This window comes from Parambassis ranga, chromosome 17 (assembly GCF_900634625.1).
Source record: "Parambassis ranga chromosome 17, fParRan2.1, whole genome shotgun sequence".
Taxonomy (NCBI): Eukaryota; Metazoa; Chordata; class Actinopteri; family Ambassidae; genus Parambassis; species Parambassis ranga.
In genome coordinates, this window is record NC_041037.1 from 20,999,659 (window position 1) to 21,020,035 (window position 20,377).

The 20,377-nt window shown below is 45.3% G+C and overlaps 1 protein-coding gene across 2 annotated transcripts in view; it reads right to left on the reverse strand.

Annotated features, from left to right (window-relative positions):
• myo10 (myosin X) overlaps window positions 1–20,377 on the reverse strand; it is a 75,110-nt gene that overhangs the window by 48,849 nt on the left and 5,884 nt on the right. Inside the window, exon 1 of one of the 2 annotated variants that reach the window (XM_028427026.1) lies at window positions 11,109–11,195. The exons of the other annotated variant lie outside the window; for it this stretch is intronic. Coding sequence (XP_028282827.1) covers window positions 11,109–11,114 — 6 coding nt within the window. The 5' untranslated portion in view covers window positions 11,115–11,195. Of the gene's footprint in view, window positions 1–11,108; window positions 11,196–20,377 lie in introns of those variants that run through there. 2 annotated transcript variants of the gene reach the window in all.

The following is a 20,377-nucleotide window of genomic DNA, read 5'->3' on the forward strand; positions in this document are numbered from 1 at the left end:
CAAGAAAGAGACATAAAACTCTGATGATAACAAAGGCTGACGTCTGACCCTTTCATGCTCCAAAAAGGAACCAAACAAAGAACGATGCTGCTTTGTGCCGTACACAAAAAGAGGGCGTGTGCTGTTTACCGGCACAGAACATATGGACATTCCTGATGTGCAGCAGCGGAGGAATCTGATGCTCCCAACAAGTCAGGGTAAAGAAAGAGAGAGGGAGAGAGAGGCTCCCTCCTCCCACGGCACACTTTTTAAGGTTCTTTTACCCCAACACACACACACACACACACATGTTGTTTGTGTGCAGCGTGTGCCGCCCACCCTCACTAGACCCATGCAAGAGAAAAAGAGGCGTCCAACAGTGACACACAACCTTATTGTGTTTTCCCTGCCTCCTCTCTTAATCTACCCCTCCCTCTGTTCCACACACACACACTCTGACCCCCATTTAAAGTAGGGCTCTGTGCCAAAGCCTCTCCCTCACCTCCTCTCCTCATTCATCACCGCTGATTGCCTGAACTCTTAACATCAAAGATCTTGTTTGGACCGGGCTGCATATCTCTGTTAATGGATGAAAACCACACTGTAAAAAAACACATTATAAGCACTCAGCACCAACGGCATCTCAACCATAGCTGCACACAGCTCAAACATGCACAGGACACCAGAGGGTGAGGTCAAATCTGCTGGGCTGATCACCACTGAAGCCATGAAAACAAAAACAGCTCCTCACATCAGTTCTACATACAAAAGCAAAAACAAAAAATAATCCACCGTTGGTCAAGAGATGAGCATGACTCTTACGCCTCAGCTGGGACTGGGAGCCCTGGACCAATGCCCAGCTGTTGCACCAGAAAGACCTCTGAGCTCCTCGATCCAGCTAAGAGAGAGAGAGCAAAGTGTCTGAGAGAGGGGAGCCGGAGGCGTCGGAGCATGACCAACACGAAGAGAATTTTTACACCGGACAACTGTCAGAGATGTTTAGTGCTGTGTGGGCTTCACAACAGGCTGTTGTTTGGGTTTGAATGCTGTGTCAGCATTTGTTTTTTTTTGACGGCAGGCGTCACATTCGAGGAAATATTTTGACCTGAGACCTGCTTCAGTGTGTGACGACCAGCAAACACACACTGAAAGTAATACAGACGGAATCACTGTTGTAGTCAGGCTTAATAACTTTAATGATGTTTACTACAGTGTCACAAAAATCCCCTCAGAATTCCATCAGCTTCTGACCTTTATACTAAGACCAGCAGTGCTACATTCTCTGTAGCATCATTAAAGCCACCTCCCTGTTTCCTGATTGGGACAAAACTGAAATTTCCTAATTTTCTGCAGAATTTGCAAAGAATATTGATCGATTAATAATCTAAAAGTCCTCACTTTGAGGCTGCTGTGAATCTGCAACTCATTCAGAAGGTTGAAGCAAGGCACCTGGATGACCGAGAATCTTCATCAACAATCAGAATATTTTCTACTTTCAGTTGAGACAAAATATTTTTCCATTTTCAAGCTAGCTTTTGGAGCGGGAGCCTCCTGTCTTTTTGTAACACTACAGTGAATGTTTGTCTTCAGGCAAAGTTGTAGTTCTAGTTCTTGAAGGAAAACAAGCACGAGCTAATCAACCTGTGGGCGCAAACATTGGTGACAACAGCCAGTAAAAGTAGAGTTATTTAGCCCTTCTCTAAAGTGTTTGCTATGAATTAGTATTGTGTTGCACCAGCATGTGATGTAAATGTGTGTGTTACATGTCGTTCCTTCTCTGGCCCTCATCCCAGCTCTGAACACACCAACACAAGCCTCCCGCTCTGAAAGCCCTGGGAGTAGAACCCGAGCAGCGCCCCGTCCCCTGTGCGTATTTTCCCTGCGTAACCTTGACATGTGTGGGTCCTGCTCTCCCTGCAGGGTGCCGGCGGGGGGGAGGGGGCTGCTGGGAGAACGGGGATCTGTTGTGCTGGGAGCGTTCGTACGCCATCGGGGTCAGGAATGAGCAGCTGTCTTGTTTGAGAGATTCCACTTCCTCTCCCCTAACAGACCGAGTCTTGTGCTCGACCACAGCCCTCCTCTCTATCAGAGCCTTCAATGGGGAAGCCTGTCGGGGGTTTTTGTTGTTAAACTCTGACTCAACACAACTGCTGGTATGTTCGCTGAGACGCAACACGCTGCTGATGGTGCAAGCTACTGCGACTCTTTGATTCAGCCTACGTTTCTCAGACAAACACTGAACCAATAAAAACAACAGCAGCCGGAGTTTTCCAGCTGTTTTCTACAGCGTGAACTTTAACCCCGTCTGCACCAGTTGTGCTGCAAAACACGCACATCACCAACAACAGCTGCACACCTCCATCAGTCAGCCACACCGCGGCTGTACACTCAGTCTGAAGTCTGCTTGTTGTTCACCTGTGGAAACAACACAATCATGGCTGCAAGCGTGTCTGACGCAGAATAAAGGGAATTAAAGTTTAAGCTGAGGGTTTGTTCGATGGGCTCCATGGTCACAGCTCATAGCAAGAAGGTCCTCTGTGGATTTTGCATGTTCTCTGTGTGCCTGGGTGGGGTTTCTGGGTATGCTCGCCCCCCATTCAGTAACAGACAATTCAACATCTGCTGATCTCTTATTGAAAATTACACCTATAATCATCACTGTATGATGTAAGTTTGTCCCTCGCCATCCGTCGCCACCTGCAGAACGGCAGGTTCTGCAGGAGCAGATTATTGGCTGCTTGTTTGTACAAGCCCCGCACGCTAACGACGCCATCACTCTCTCAACCACCAGGCTGCCTGAGGAGGAACAAGGGTGAACGGCGGATCAGAGGCAGCACGTCACGCTCCATTGATCTGAAGTCTGAAAGGCTTTTTATTTTAACTGTTTGGGTGCAGGTGTGTTTGGAGTCCTTCATGTGGTCGAAGAAAAAAAAAGTCATCATAAACTCATTATGTATTAGGCACCGACACAGGCCCCTCTCAGCTGCTCGCAGCTTCAGACCTTCTGTTTTGTTTTGGTGAGATAAGCACAGCCGCCTGATTAAACGGATTAATGATTAACTTTTAGAGGGAACTGCTTTTATGAGCTTATAAAGTGAGTAACCGTCTCATGTCTGTCTCTCGTCCAGCCAATAGAAATCAAGAACTCAGACTGAGATCCTGTCATTTTAAAAAGCTTTTAGTATCCGTGGGTCACAGTCATAGTCGGTCTGACAGGTTTCCTCTCCGATGGACAGGTGTGTCATTTCCACCCCGTCTGGAACCAGAACGTGTGTCGAGCTTCCCTCTGATGACAGCAAGTGAACAACAATCGAAACATACACTCCTGTTTACTGCCAGGAGGAAGTCCAGGAGCGCACATCGACCTTCAGCCTTTCAGCCAATCAGCTCACACCTCACACTAATCAACACAAGCTCAGCTGTTTACATTTGAACGGAGAGCAGGGGATTGTGGGAACTGATTATGTCGCTGTATTGACTTTCAGGAGGTCTGGGAAAGCCTCACAATGTCACACACCAAAACAAACACACACAATAAACTCAGTGACAGAAACACACACACACATATCAGCGTGAACTCATTTATCTGCACAATCACACCGTCTACACACAACTACACACGTGCTGACGTGTTCTAATGCAAAACACATGGCATGAACGTACAAAGCAACTCATATATGCAAAACATACAAGCCACACACACACTGATACTGTACCCACACACACACACTGACACTGTACTCACACACACTGACACTGTACTCACACACACACTGATACTGTACCCACACACACACTGATACTGTACCCACACACACACACTGACACTGTACCCACACACACACAGACACTGTACTCACACACACACAGACACTGTACCCACACACACACACTGACACTGTACTCACACACACAGACACTGTACTCACACACACACAGACACTGTACCCACACACACACACAGACACTGTACTCACACACACTGACACTGTACTCACACACACACTGATACTGTACACACACACACACACACACAATGTCTCGTGACACAATGATGAGGGTGTAAACCTGGAGTCAGTGTCACTGTGTCCCTGTATCACAGGGTGTAAATGTGTAAATGTTACAGAAACCAACAAGGACACTGACCGAAAGTCAGCTTCAGTGCAACCGTACTTTTTAAACCTTGATGTTACAGTGTGTGAGGCTACACACACACACACACACACACACACACACACTTTATTTCTCCCTGTTGATCAAACAAATATTTCCATCATCTTGGACAGTTTTCATAAAGAAAAAGAATTATGGTCCTTGAGCGTGAAGCTCGTCTAAACTGTCGCATTAGATGGAGTTTGTTTTGTACTATGGGCTGCAGGCCTGTCTAACCAGATTTCCTCTGAAATGAAACCTCCTTTAATGTTCTATTCCCATAAAAGCTGCTCTTATCAGCTCATCTTTGGGATCCAAACTTTTCTTTAATCTGCTTAAGGCTCGAGTTTTCACTCAGACCCTGTTCAGACTGGGGAAAGTCAATCCAGATAGCTTTTAAACTGGATACGTTCAGACCTGTTTTCAAATCTGACTATTGCACACGTGTCCACGCTCGATCCAGCTCGATCCAGCTCGATCCAGCTCAATCCGCCGTCTGTGCTGTCCTCCAAACTGCTAGGTGTCCGGGCAAATCTTTCATAGTTCCAACGATGTTTAAGCACAGCTTTCGTACATGACCCGGATACTGCCCCTGTGAACCCCGACGTATGACATCGCTAGCTGGATTCGCTAGCCGCATTTGCGTTCCGACTTTAGCCTATGAGCAAACTCCCCCCTCCCCCTCCCCAGGCGGCAGCTTTATCTGCTGTGTGCTGAATACACATCATCTGTCATAATAACTGCTGCCTTCATGTCAGCTTCACCTTACTGAATTTCCAGACCTTAATGCACCTTAATTAGATGTTACATACCACCTAACCTCCCGGCTCAGCGAGCCTGCAGAGGCCTGAGACTCACAGTACAGGACATGTTGTTTCTGAAGATTTTTCCAGACTCTGACGTGAAAGAACTGTGGGTGGTGGGAGATCTGTGTGTGTGTGTGTGTGTAGATATATTCAAGGGGAAGAAAGTTCTCTAAAAGGTAGTTGTTTACACAGTCGCCATGCTGATCTGATCCCACTCTATGCCAGCAGCAAAAACCAGCAGAGAAACTTGTTGCAGAGAACAAGTTGTGAAAGTATCATAAACCAAACCCACTAAATGGAACCGCAGCTATGTCCAGATTAGCAGGCTGAACACGCATGTCTGCGCTCAATCCAGCTTAACCCGGCTTGCTTGTTGTCCTCCAAACTGCTAGGTGGCGCCTCGTAATATACAGGCCGTTCAGGCCGTGGTAGGACCGTGTGTGTGCATGCATTGTTTTTTTTGTCCAGTGTCGCTCGTTCTTTCATTTTCTTTCAGTTCTAAAAGCAGTTTATTCCTTTGTAGCCCTGTGGAAAAAAACCCGGGGCAAAGCTGTCGTAGTTCAACGGTTGTTTACATACGGCTTTTGTACGTGACCCGGACACTGTCCCTGTGAACCGGAAGTATCACGTTGCTAGCCGTATTCGCTAGCTGCATTTGCGCTCAGACTTGAGCCAGATGTAAGCCAATCTGGCTCGTTCCACCTCCGAGAGGTGGACTAAAATCAATCCAGATATATCCGGATACGGCCCGAATCCCGCTCTAGCCGGATTGATTTCCCCAGTGTGAACGGGGTCCAAGTGAAGATCTTTGGTTCTACCTCGTAAAGTAGTTGTTGCTTTGTACCAGGGGGCTGTAGTTTATCTCCAAAGATGATTTATTTGTTTGAGACATGCAAAGCTGCTGATATTGGTCTTCAAATGTGACTCATCTGAGCTCATTTCCATACAGACAAATACAAGCCCTGACTTACAGACACACACAGCATGTTAACCAGAAGAAAATGCTACACAACAGGAGGACAAAAACATCACAAAGGGGCCAGACTTCCCTGCAGAATGCTGTTCTCCCTCCTGTCTGTTGTTCTGCTGCCACATCAAGAAGCTGCAGACACCAATCAGCCTAATCACAGCTCCGAACCTCCAGCTTTTCCTGACGGAGGAATGAATTTAGAACACGGCTGCGCGCTCATACAGGGTTAAACGAAACCATGTGTGTGTGTCAGGAGCTCTGCAGCCACATCCGGCTCATTCTAAATATTCAGACTTCTTTTTTTTTATAATCCAGAGAAAGGTGCTCTTTTTTCCCTTTATTAAAACATGCTGTGGCTCCTCTCTGGAGCAGAGGCTTCGTCTCAGTAAAACCAGTTTCATTTTAGGGTCTGAGTTTATGTTGGAAGCTGTGACCTCCCTCCAAACATTTTACATGGAACTATAAAAACCTTTAAGAGTTTATAAGGATGAACAGAGCGGCCCCACTGCACTGTGGGAGAAAGAAAGTCACCGGTTCCCTCTGTACACGAACACACGGTCCAGTGTGGGTGATGTGTGACTAATTGTTATCACATGAACATGCAGAGCAGCAGCCATAAAACATGCACAAGTGCACAGCAGCCAATCAGAAGCGGAGGAGCTGCTGACTCCAGATGTTGATTTGTTTTTTAAACAGTTTCTGGATGAAGCCGTTTCATCAGGTGTTCATGTTGTAGGATTATCAAACCCTGGTCGCCACTCTTACAGCTGGGGACACTCTGCTAATTTAAACTCCCTGTGTGATGTCAGTGTGGTTGTTTTTATACATTTTAACCATTTTGTAGCTTGAATTTAAGGCATAAACAAAGCAGCTGATGGTGATGGTGGTCCATTTCAACCAGCTGCTAAACTGCTACAGCAGCAGCAGCAGAACCAGGTCAGTCTGCACTGGGTACCTGACCCTGGTGAGCTGTCGCAGCTACAGGAAAAATCAGAAAGAGAGCGAGAAGCCACACTAATAGCTAAGCTAGAGGCTAGCTAACAGAAATAAAACATTTAGCTGGGTACAAAGAGGCAATCACCCAAGAAATGTACCCTCACAGCTAGAGATGTAAGAAAAAATCAATTCTGTGATATATCGCGATATTTTATTTGGAGATACTGGTATCGATTTAAGTTGTGGCCAAATCGATTTTTTATTCATTATTTATGAGCAAACATTAAATTCAACATCTTACTTTTGTGGTGCACACTGTCTCTTTCAGCATAAAATAACTAATAATAAATAAATAACTTGAATGTGAGATACAGCTGCATTGTGCAATGTTCTTAGAATTAAAAATAGTTATAATTTATTTATAAAACATTTTGTTCTTGTGAAAGATGTATTACGAGTATTCAGATGAGGTTTTCCAAACAATATATATATAAAATATAAAAAATCGCCTTTGTTACAGTATCGGGATATATCGTATATTGTATTGTATCGTGGCATGTGTATCGTGATATGTATCGTATCGCCAGATTCTTGCCAATACACAGCCCTACTAACAGCTTGACTTAGGTTGAGGCTAAACCCAGAACACACAGCACACCAATAAGCAGGGACAGGAAGTCACACAATATTGTACAAAGCTAGCAAATACAAAATGAGAGCTTAGGTTTTTACCTATAGTGACAAATGTGTTGGAAAACTCCTACAATAATGTCTAAACTGCAGGTTTTAGCATTGCACAGCAGTGTACTCTCCAGTACAGTATTCTAGTGTAGCTGGAGAGTAACACTATACTATGAACAGGTATCAGTGCTACTCACTACCAGCTGATTCATGTATAACAAGGAACCTAAATGGAAACAACTCTATCAAACCAGCTCTACTTTTTTGTCAACAACAGAAATTATTGAGAAATAATTTAAAAGGCCTGGAGAACATGACATTTCATGCATTGTTTTGATAAGTTAGTCTGTTGCTGACGTGCTGAGTTTGCATTTGTAAAGATGGTTGGTAAAGTATATTTTCATATATAAATTGTATGTAACTATATAAAGTTGAATATTCATTTAGCTGATTAAAACTCCACCTGCAGCTTTCTTGGTGCATGAAGCAAAAAGCAAAGTTCTTCCATTAGGGTTCATCTCTTAACACCTGCTGTTCAATAAGACCACACGACTGGAGGACTTCAGGGCCCTGATCTGAGAAGGATGCCGGCTGTAGCTGGTTTTAAACTACGTTGATGCAGCTGCTGTGGGTCGCCACAGCGAGAAAACTGACCCACTGCTGCAGGAAACGTGAAATTACAATAATATATTAGAGTAAACGCCGACGTCTCTTTCAAACCCCCCCCCCCCCCCCCCCCCCCCCCCCCCCCCCACCAGCAGGCAGATTGAACACACAGCTGCTGCAACCGTCTTTAGACATACTGAGATCACCATCAGGTATTTATTCCAGTTTTCCACAAAGCGGATACAAAACTCATGGATTCAGCTGCCAGACGCTGCAGGAGGGAGGATGGTGAGCTGATGTGCAGTTCAAATCTGAGCAGACACTAAAGAATCCATGCTAAGAGGCTCCAGCAGGACTATTTCATCCTGACAGCACTGACTGCTCATTCACATCCAGCCTTCACTCACCACAGGACCAGCTCTGGCTCCTGCGCCTTATTTCACCACAGATGACGTCAGCATTAGCTCAGAGGCCCTGTGGTCGGAATATATTTAGAGTCCAGGCTCAGCTTCGAGATGGTCAACGTTTAGAGAGCAAGCATGTGGTTTGATGTTTTTGTGAGTTCAGGCAGGGACAGTTTATTTAGAGCACGTCCTTCCTGCCAGAAACTCCTTTAAACGGTATCAGGGATGATTCAGATTTACTGCTGTCTTCACTCCAGCCATCTCCTGTCCATGCAGTTTAAATCCGTTTCTTCAAAGTACATTTTCTCTTGACAGTAATCCAACAAGCGAGTCACATCTCACCTAAACAGAGGTTCAGAAAACCTTTAGCTAAACACAAACATCATTTATCAGCCGATGCTAACATTAGCTACGACAAATGTAAGGCTAACGACAGCTCACCATGTAAATTGGTGACAACATTATAAAATTAAACGGACTAAATTAATAAAACAATAGTTGGCAAAGGCCCATAGACTGAATAGACAGAAAAGCATGATACCACCAATACAACGAGTAGTCTTAAGCCTCCAATACACTGTGCGATTTTGGGGAAGTCTGTGTTTAACACCAACTCACACAGTACGAATAAAACTCAAGTCAAGTCAAAGCTCACGATGTATGTGCTCACACTGTGCTGTGCAATGGTCGGCTGCGACGTCACTGCTCACACTACACGTGACTTCAGGTGCTCAGGTGATCACATTGAACCGGAAAATAAACATGTTGAACCCGGAGCTGATGCTGTTTCAAAGAAAATATCTAAGTCAGTCACAATCTGTGCTGCGTGTTGCTGCCTCAGCTCTTCAAATACAGCCTCCATCAATTCTGTCCAACGCCGTGTGGGCACTGCCAAGTTTGTTATCATCTGAAACAATTGCGTGTAGGCACAGTGATGTTGAGCTTGTTCAGCAAACGCATGCGCAGTGGGGGAAAATGCAGACTTCGGGCCATATCTCTGCTTAAACTGTGCGATACTCTCACGAGGGGCGACAAAAATATCAAACATGTCAGAAATTCAACTGATCATCCGATCGCCGTTCATGCGACATTAATCGCCTCTCAGGAGCCCCAGTACACTGTGCAATTAAAGAAGCACGACAAAGCTAAAAATTCGGCCCAACCCCATAAAATTGTACGACTCAAAATCGGGACAAAAAATGCACAGTGTATGCCGGGCTTTACAGCTCTGGATGCCAACATCCACCAGCTCCAATTAGCAACATGGCTAATTTAAAAAACTGCAAACCACAACAGCATCTATATCATACCAAGGTGTTCCCAGGCCAGCTGAGTGGTACAATCCCTCCCCTACATCCTGGGTCTGCCTCGGGTGTCCAGGGGGCATCCTCACCAGGTGTCTGAACCACCTCAACTAACTGCTAATCCTCCTCACCCCTCACCCTATGTCTAAGGGGGAGAAAAGGCTGCTTGTATTTGCAATGTAGTTCTTTGGGTCACTACCCAAAGGCCATCGATGAGTGGAAACAAAGATCAGTAAACTGAGAGCCTACTTTTTGTCTCGGCTCTTTCTTCACCACGCCGTACATCAGTCAGGTAATTATTTATAGAGCAAAGACATAAGCATCAAGTACAACTAGAAGTGACTTTTGGTCAATGTGGAAGCTATATGTTATAACTGTAAAATATTAATGCTGTTCCAAAGTAAAACAGCGCTGCAGCTGAAAAGACTGGGAGCCTTTGACCAGGCTAACTGGCTCCTTCTTCACTGAACATGTTAAAAATGAATAGAAAGACATCCTCAACACCCAGTCAACACCTGGTGCGTCTGAATTATTAACACAGTCATTGTCAGGAGGGGTCAGGGGTCACGTCGCTCGGCACACCGCGGTGTCGGAGTGGGTGTGAGCAGCGATGTTGACTGGAGGCTCAACAGGAAGCAGCTGCTTGTCGGATGATAGTCCTGCTGTCAGCGATCCGGGTTATCAGGAAACATTAGCACCAACAGCAACAGGTCTCCGCCAGCTGATGGAAGTCATACTGACTCCAAGCGACACTTTTCAGCGACTAATTCATCAAATTAAATATAGGCCAAAACCATTTAACAAATGTAAGGACAACACTTTCCCACGCCACATTCTCTAAACTTCAGAGACATGAAGGTTTGGGCGATGAAGCTCTTCAGCTGCTTTCAGATAATTAAAAGGCATGTCGCTGTGGATCTGGACAGCAGCTGTAGGGTGGATCCATGTGATTCTGCAGCTGACTTGGGAGAGACTTGGAAGCTCTTCTGGTTGGATGACTATCAAACCGCCAGGGGGAAAAACACAGGCAGACACTTTCACAGGCTGAGAACAAGAAAGCAGCTTTGGACTGGAAGCAGCAGAGCCGTGTTGTCAAAGCAGTGAGGAGCGTCAGCAAACAGACCAGATACTAAACTGTTGACATGTTAAATATGTTTGGGGCTGTTCTGGCCAGTTACCAGGATGCAGAAAGTCCTGTAAAGAAGCTTACAGGGACGTGGACGTCGCAGCCGGTCCCTGCAGGGTGTGACTAATAACAGCTTTCTCTCACCGTCATTATCACACAGCAGGAACTTTCTCACTTCTGTAGCTGGACGCCGTCCAACAGGTGATCAGCTGCCGAGTCTGACAGGTTCACAGAGCAGAGTAAAAACAGGATTTTCACTGCAAAGCGATGATTCCTGACACGTTTCACAATTTAGGAATTTCTACTATTAGCTAATCCACATTTTTTCAGTAAATCCACTTGCTCAATCAAAACTTGATTCACACAGTCAGTGTCTGAACACGTCTGACTGACGTCTTTCTGGGTGAAACTGTGGGATCTGATAATGACTCAGCAGGGTGGGTGAGGCCACCTAGGGAGACACAACCTACATCCACAACCTGCAGCTTCTGACCCTGTAATCATCAGGAAGTCCCTGACACTGCCACAAGCTTCTCTGCCGTTTCACTGGCTACCATGGCAACACATGATGATGAGTTTCCTGGTGAGAATCAAAATATGGAGTCACAAAAGTGCCACAAAAACATGAATGTAGTGATAAAAATGTGTCAAATTTTCATTTCATTCATTAGTTTAATCTGTAATTATATGAAAGAGTTTTGCTGTGTTTGGTTTTTTTGCTTAACACAAAAATCATGCTCACATGTGAGCAGCAGTCACATGACCAACATTCAGAGAGTCTCTGTCTGATCTGCAGCTGATTTCTGTCTGAATAAGTTATTATTCAGTTATTCTGCACACACACTCTGCTCTCTGACTGCAGACAGGATGGGGTGTTTGCACAGAGGAGCAGGACGTTAACACACTGACTGAACATGTGGTGAAACTCCCCTTAACACACAGTTGTTGTTGTTGTTAGCATTCCATCCACAAACTTCACATCATGTATCAGCTGTTGGATGAAGCCTGGGTAACAGTGGCTGTTTGTTTCCCAGCACTTCCTGCCTGTGGATGAGCGTTTAAGTCACATTGTGTCTCATTAATGATTCAATAACAGCTCTCATTGTGTTGTTCTGCTAACTCGCTCGGGCTCTTGGTTCACACAGGTGACATTGTGTGTATTCCTGAGGCTAATGGTTGTGACTCAGCTGTGTACTCAGCCTTAAACACACTGCAGCAAACAGCCCGGGCTGGAAGCTCTGAAGATTCCTCACAGTGTTTTCTGTGTGAGCAAACAATCTGCACATATTATCTGGGTTTAATGTGCGTGAATTCAATTTCACTGTGAAGCTTCTCCGTCACAAACAGCCACAGAAGCAGCGAGCGTGAGAATGAAGAGCATGTGAACAGACACATGCATGTTTAGAAAACCTCACTGTGTCATCACGGGCTGGGAAATAATCTAACAATGTGCAATGAATCCATTCATGATGAGGAAACAAACGTGGAACTGTGTGTGTAAAGTCAGAGGAAACACTGGAATGTAAAGACGGGCCGCCTGTCAGACTCTGTGGTTTTATGAAGCAGGCCTGATGGAGAAAACAGGTGTTCTGTGTGGAAGCTTCACACAGAAGAAAGAAACAGGCAGCAGGTTTTACATGCAGCTCAGCCAACTGTGAGACACACAGACACACAGACAGACAGCAGGCATGCAGCTCAAATGTTCTCTGTGGATTTTTACATGCGACTCAGTGATTTCAGAATTTCTGATAAATCTTTTTCTACACAGAAAAATCCACTTCATACGGGAAGACACTTTAAATCAGTGAGATCCTCCTTTACAGTGGACAGATAGAAGGTTTGAAAAAAGATATATCTGTTGGAGAGTCCAGTGCATGATACGGAGGTCATGGGAAGAAGGGGACATGACACTGGAGCAAACTATAAGACACAGTCATACAGCATCCACAGAAACATGAAGTTAGTACCGATTACTGTGGGAGGTAACAGATAAGAACCTACAGGGGTGAAAAATGAAGACAAAAACTGCAGTTCTCTAAATGTCCACTTGAGGGCTGGCTTCAAAAGTGAGTCCGTCCCCACAGAACTCCATGGTCTAACTTCACAGCAGAGATAAACATGATTACAGCCTGGTTCAATCCATCTTCATATACAGTCAGTGATTGCATGTAGCATGTGTAGCCAAACACTTAAGAAAATGCCAATTCAGAACCCAAACAGTCCACCACAGTGTATCCCACAATGCCAGTCTGTGACCAAAAGTAAATGGACACCATGCCTGCAGCTGATTGACTGACTGTTTGCAAACTTCCATCCATTGACTCATTGCTGCAACTTTAGAGATAAAGATAATGAGCCTTTTGATGATTACTTCGTGCATTTGTCGACACAAAATGCTCAAAGAAATGATCTTCACAGTTTGCTGTGTCTGTCCTGACCTCAAGACCACCTGACGCCTGACCTCATCACCCTTCATCAGACCTTACACATGCCTAATGGGCTGAACAGGAACCAGAAACAGTGAGGGCACATTTCTGTCCATATCCTCCCTTAGGCAAACAGATCTCACACACTTTCATTGTGAGTGAAGTGTGTTCCTCCAGCTCCTGGCTTTCTTTGAATTGGCTCACTCTTTGGTGGCAGCACCTGGTCACTGGCTCTGCTACAGAAGACTGAGAAGATGCTTCTGGGTTTCCTGTTTCAAGGCAGCCACATGAAACAACAAAGAGCTAAAAAAGACTCTTTAACCCTCACACCAGAACATAAACACACTTATCCTGCGCATGCAGAAAAGGAGAGCTGAAGAAGCCCTTTGAAAGCAAACAGCTTTGAAGTGAAGAAACTCTAACTTGCTTTTCCTGTCATGGCTTTGTGAGCGCCTTCCTGCTTTTCAGTGGGAAGATTTTTATCCGGGCAGGCGCCATTTTGGTTCTCACATCCCCACAGATGTGTCCAGAGGTGGCAGAAACCTGGCCTTGTGGAGCTGTGGGTTTGTGAGGACAGACTGCTGCGTCCATGCTCTTCACAGACTGCGGCTGTGAAGAGCATGGACGCAGTCTGGAAATAAAAAACTCTTTTCATTTGTTGTTCGGAACCAAGAGGCGCTTTCAGGCCGTTTTTGGTTTGCAGAACAAAGCGACTGTGAATCCCACAAACCCAGGCTGTAATCTCAGTTATGCTTGCTGGGCAGCTTCCTTGTTTTCCTGTCACTGAGTCAAACATGCAACATCCACAGAAAAGGCACTGGGGTTTTGTCTGCCATTTTTAGTCAGGCATTTTAGGGGGGGGGGGCTCCATGGAGTTTTTTTTCTTTCTTTGTCTAAAGGAGAGAAAGCATCACTGCTGGGCACATTTCATTTCACCTTTAAAAGTGACTTTTAGGGCTTTGATATCATGACATTCTTGTGGTTAGGTTTTATGTTTCTCTCTGCTTTGTCAGAGAGAGATTTCACATCGTAAAGCAGCGTTTGTTGTAACAGAAATAGTTTTCTATACCGTTTTCTCTCATACGTGTCTCCTTAGGTTGAAGGCTGTGACTTGTTGCATTGGATCAAGTTTTCTTATCTCTGGGGTCAGACACTACTTCTAGCAGCTCTTCTTTGAATAAAGTCGTTTTTGTTGCTAACTAAATATATTTGTTTTGTCTCTGAACTCTTTAAACCACGCTGGAAACAGCTTCTGATTGAGTCCTGCATGTGAGTCATCACAAACATGCCAGCAAAGCCGTTCTGAAGCCAAATCAACCTCATGTGCACGGAGGAATTCAGAATTCAAAGACGAGTTTGCAGTTGATCAAGAATGACCTGATGCTGAACCGACGGGGCTCAGACCACTTCCCACCACAAAGACCACTTAGGCCATAAAGGAGGGAAATGACCAAACTCCCCTTACTAAAGCCCACCTGACCTACTTTCTCCTTGCTCTGTGTGCGTGTGAGAGAGAGAGTGTGTGTGTGTGTGTGTTTAAAGCATTGTTTGGACAAGTGTGTGAAAGTGAAAAAGAGTGTGCACACATACAATTACATGCATTGTGAAGTGTGCTTCGAGGGACTGTGTGTGTGTGTGTGTGTTGCAGGCTGGCAGTTGCCATGTGTTGCCCAGCTGTGCTGGCCCGGCGCTGCTTCTGCAGACTCGCAGGAGAGGCAGAACATAAAGACTGTCTTCCTCTCTCTGCCTTTTCTTCTGGGACAAACAGACTCCTTGTTGGAGTTGCAGCCTCAGAAACACAGAGTGAAGCAGACGTTCACCTGCAGGCATGTAAAGGTGCAAGATCTGTGACACTTTAGTAGCATTCATCTGGAGGCTTTTATTTTGAAGAAGACAGGAAAGGAAAGGTTTGTGGTGGTGCTTTGACCTATATTTAGTACACTCATTCTTACCAACCTCTAACTGCTAAGTTAACAGGTTTACTTAGCAGGAATCGGTGCCATGAACTCATGCCAGTGCGCAAATCTTGCTATGCGAGGGGTAGGAGTTGTAACCATGGCGACCAAGACACTGATGCTTGTGCTAAAGCTTGTGATTTAACTCCTAAACCCACCCAAACAAAGAGTGAACTGTTTTAAGAGAAAATAAAATGCTAATTATAGATATAATAAGCATAATTAAAAGGTGAGTTATGAATCTAAGAACTAACGACAGGTTCAACACTGTCAGTGAAGCACAGTCGCCAACATGTGCAGCATTGCAGGAGCACACTCTCTCACACAAACAGAACCCGAAGACAAACTGCTGCCGTCACATCCATCAATGTCAGAACTCAATAAAACATTGTGAAACTACACAACTCCATAACTCAACAACACAACATTTCTCTCAGACCGTTACAATAGTACATTATCAACACATCTGAGCCCAAAACACGCCCCATATTAGCATCTCCGCACACAGCCAACAAACGCACCATATCAATGTAAACTCTGTAAACTCGCTGTGCGCTTTGAGGAGCTTTAAGCTTTTAGCGCAAATACAGCGAACGCAGACAGTAATAACAGTTTCACCAGGTAAACAGCCGTCAACCTGTATTTAAGCAGGGGGACAACAGTGGTGCAGTGGGATAGCAGGGTTGTCCAATAACCGGAAGGTTGGTGGTTCGATCCCAACTCCTCCCTAGTCACTGTTGTGTGTTCTTGGGCAAGACACTTCACCCTAGCCTGTGGCGCGCCTTGCTAGTCATTGTATGACACTGTTTGGCAGCAGCCGTAAGGAATTTCCCTCTGGGATTAATACAGTATCTAAAATAAAATAAAAATAATGACAATATCACCTTATTTTAGCTTCCGTTCAAAAGAACCGCGGATTTGTTGTCGTCGTCGCCAGTGCGAAGCGGTTCAGCTACACAGTCCAATCACAAGCCCTGTACAAGCCACAAAGATGATAACTGTATCTAATGGACCTGGATCCAACCGGAACTAAGTCCTGTTTACGGAAGCTGCCGGTATCACCGACCTGCATCGCCATAACAACGGTTCTTGCCGCTGTCGCCGACATTAATCCTTGTTTCTTCTTGCTTTATCGTGCTTCCCTTTTTCTTATCTTCGTCTCCTCGGACATCTTTACGTTCTTTGGTTTATTGGATGACTTTGAACTTTACTTCCTGCTCCTTCTTCTTCTAGGGAGCATGTTATGGCATGCTGCCTATAGCGCCATCTTCTGACAAAACTTAGTAGTTATACGCACCGACCACTTGATGGAAACACACCTAATTCTTAATATTAATACCAGTAATTGGCAAAAGGCTCTCACTCCACAGTGAAATCAAACAACGGCTCCCAGTGATGATCAAACTTGGGCCTCCTGAAATGTGGCCTGACTGATCAAGAAGCAACTTATCACGTGAACTGCTGGATTCACTTCAGTGTAAAGTTGGTGCCAAACATTAGTGAACCCCTGTAAACACAGTGAACATGATGGGTTAAACAAACGCTGCTGCTTGTTTCCTGCCTTCGTTTGAATAGGTCCAGCGTGCTGGTTCTTAATCAGGCTTCTGTGTTGACCTACATCGTCACGTCCCCCCTCTCATGTCTGAATCTGCTCAGATCAGACTTTAGGAAACGGGCCTTGATCTTCAGGTATAAAACCCCCTTTGAAGCAGCCTGACCCACTGAGCTGCTCTGATAACCTTGTTTATTCTGCCTCGGTGTAATTGCTGAGTTCAGAATGGGAAAGGCCTGATCCTGGGACACGCTTCAGCTCTCGGAGCTTTTAACTTCCCTCTAATGACTTTATGGCTTTTTTGGAAAAGTGTCAAGTCACTGAGTGCACTGGCAGAGACGATCTACGATTCTGGAGGCTCGGCCCGGGCTAAGTGGTGAGGCGAGGCTGGAATCAGAGAAGAATCACTTCGCCTCACACGTGTACACAAACTTGAAGGATCTGGTGATTTGAAGTGTGTTTGAATGGCAGGATTTCACACACTGTGATGAAGAAAGTGAAGCCTGAACTACAGAAATCACAGCCCACGGGCTAAAATGACTCAACTCTGGAGGGATCAGTGCATGTTGTGAGGCGAGGGGGAGGGATTTTCTAAATGTGCCTGTGAAAACGTTGAAGGCATCCAGAGTTTAAACCAGAAGAGCAGAAAAACAAACGTTTAATTCATCCATCAAAATTCCTCACAGCAGAACGAAGCGACCGACAACAGGCTAACACAGAGGACCGTAATTACCACTTTCTTTACTGTATGGAGGCTCAGCCTCTGTCAGTAAATACTGGTGTGATGGCTCAGTCAGACCAAACAATCACATGGCACTGCCTGTTCAATAGGTCTGCAGATACCTTGCATTTAAAAGCAGACATTTTGCTTCTTTGCGTTGTCAATATACAGAGCAGCAGGTATTTTGTTTTCTAACCAGGAAGTCTGCATCTTTCTTTGTTCAGCAGGATCATCTTCACTAACGTTATGATTTTTAAGCCTAAACACAATCAACAGAAGCTAAAAGCTCATTCTAAACACCACCAGGTTGACATGGTTTGTAGTCCTACTTAGCCACGTGTTAGCATTTAGCCATAACCAAACTGGAACTACAGATGATGAAGATGTCAAAGTCCACTCGTGCTGAAACACTTCGTAATGGACTTCAGGTTTTTTTCTGGCTGCAGAGAAAATCAATCAGCTGCATTAAACCGGATCCTTGATGACCCAACTCCTCTCAGCCTGAATAAAAACAGTCTCATACAGCCTCGAGGACCGAAGCACTCTGACAGCAAGATCGCATGAGAAGGAGCTAATTGGTGGAAATGGATGTTTGGTTTTTTGGGTTGTGCCTCGCCTGCACTGTGTTGTGTTGTGAGTGTTTGTGTGTGGACGGGGTTTTCCAGGAAGCTGCATTCAGCTCTCAAGTCCAGGATCAGATAACCCCCCCCCCCCTTCCTCCTCCTCCTCCTCCTCCTCAGATCTGATCAGAAACAGGGCAGCATGTCTCTGACAGACAATAACCAACATCTTAAAGTTACAATGACAAAATGAGACACACACAGAGGGACGGGCCTTAGTATCCACACACATTTTGTGGGTACAGTCAAATGACTGGCGAGCTGTGTGTTGTGTTTAAAGTGCACAGATGGAGCCTGGCATGTCTAAAGCCAGAGAGGGCCTCTCCGTCGTGGGAACACTCTCACCTCCCGTGACTCCTGTGATCATATCTGGACATGTGTCTGCTTTGAATCATGTATGTTGGAGCTGTCAGGAAGAAGTCTGAAGTTTACAGACCGCGTTCATTGAACCGTTCTGTGCAAACATGGTGACACCGAAGAGGTGCACGAGTAACCTTTAGCACCGCAGATGGGCCTGAAATGCTGGACTCACAAACTCCCACACATCCATCTTTCAGGCTGCAGGTTGTGTGCTTGCAGCCGAACCACCAATGGTTCGGACCAATCAGGTTCCTCTGAGGACAAAGACTGCATCAACAAACAAGCTAACAAAGATGCTAACTGCTAGTTATCCTTAGCCCACCTGTGATTCCTCTTCAGCAGTTTGTGGCAGAGATGGTTCGACTGATCAGCTGCCAGAGTTAGTTATTTTGTTCTGCCTTCTTGCAGGTGTCTGCATCAGTTACAGCAGCCAGGTGATGCTTTGGATGTTATTTTGTGGGCCGGGTGTAAACTGCCTTCAGGTATGTGTGCAGGTCGTGAATCAAAGCATAAAAAAACAAACTACACAACTACACACTGCTTTTTGTGAGAGGTGTATGTGTCTGGAATAAAAACTACAAACACAGGTGTTCTTACATAAAACAGATCAAACACTCCTCAGCAGCGTTCTGCACACAGGGTCAACCCTAATCTTCCATTCCTCCTTCTAATTGACCATTTCCTCAGCAGGGATCCATGACTCAGCAGGACACCGAGGGATTAGTGTCGACACAACGCTGCAGACTAAAAACCCATTTTACCTTTCTTTTGATTTAATTTTATACTTTGCTTCAGCAGCCCCGACCCAAGAAATGACCCCTCATATATACAGAGGCTTGTGTAACTACAGCAGGTAGAGGAGGTGCAACATGCAGGACTGACAGCTTCTAACATCCTCTTAATAAGACGTTCTGTCCTCGATGAGGTCATAATGAGGTCAGGTGACAGCAGGCCATGAGCTGAAACTAAACTTACACACAGCTTAGCAATGTTAGAGGTGTTGTTAAAGGTGCGACAGCATAGCTTAGAGCCTGACAAAATGGATTCATGAATCCAGACACCTAACTCCACAAAAGGTTTTCAAAAAGCCCCATAAGGGCTGTAGCTGCTCCAAACTTGCTGCCACTAGAAAGCGATGGACGAGAAAACATCAGTAGTTTCAAAACTCTGATCTGCGGTCCTGTTTTCCTGGTGAGGATGAGCTCCTATCACATAAACATCCAATAAATCACTTTCTGTTTGAACGTTAAAGGTTTATGAGAACCGCAAACAAACAAATCCTCCAACATGATAAAAACAAAGTGCTGTTTGCTGTTAGCACTTCTCATAATGTAGAATCTGGAGTCTTAAAGCTGGCAGACTGATGTGTGTCTGTGCTGTGTCGATGCACAGATCAAACCTCGCACACATGCAGGGAGTTGGACCGAGTGAGAGGTTAGGAAGCGTCAGCATCCAGAGGAATGTTCCGGCCTCTCCAGCGGGAAGTCAAGACTTAATAAAAAGCCAGAGGAGGACAAAACCAGAGAGGAAGGTGAAGAAGACATGAAGGATGGAGGAGGAGACAGGCGGCACGTCAACAGCAGGAAGACAGGAAGAACAGAGCAGCAGCAGATGAAACTGTGAGCTACTTTATGCAGATTAAAGACACCTCTGAACCCCTGAGTCCTCACACTGATGTGTCTGCAGGCAGTACATGCGAGTTGAGCCTTCACCTCATCCTCAGACACCAGCACACCGTCCTTACAACAATACCACAGACTGCACAAACTGAGACAGGAA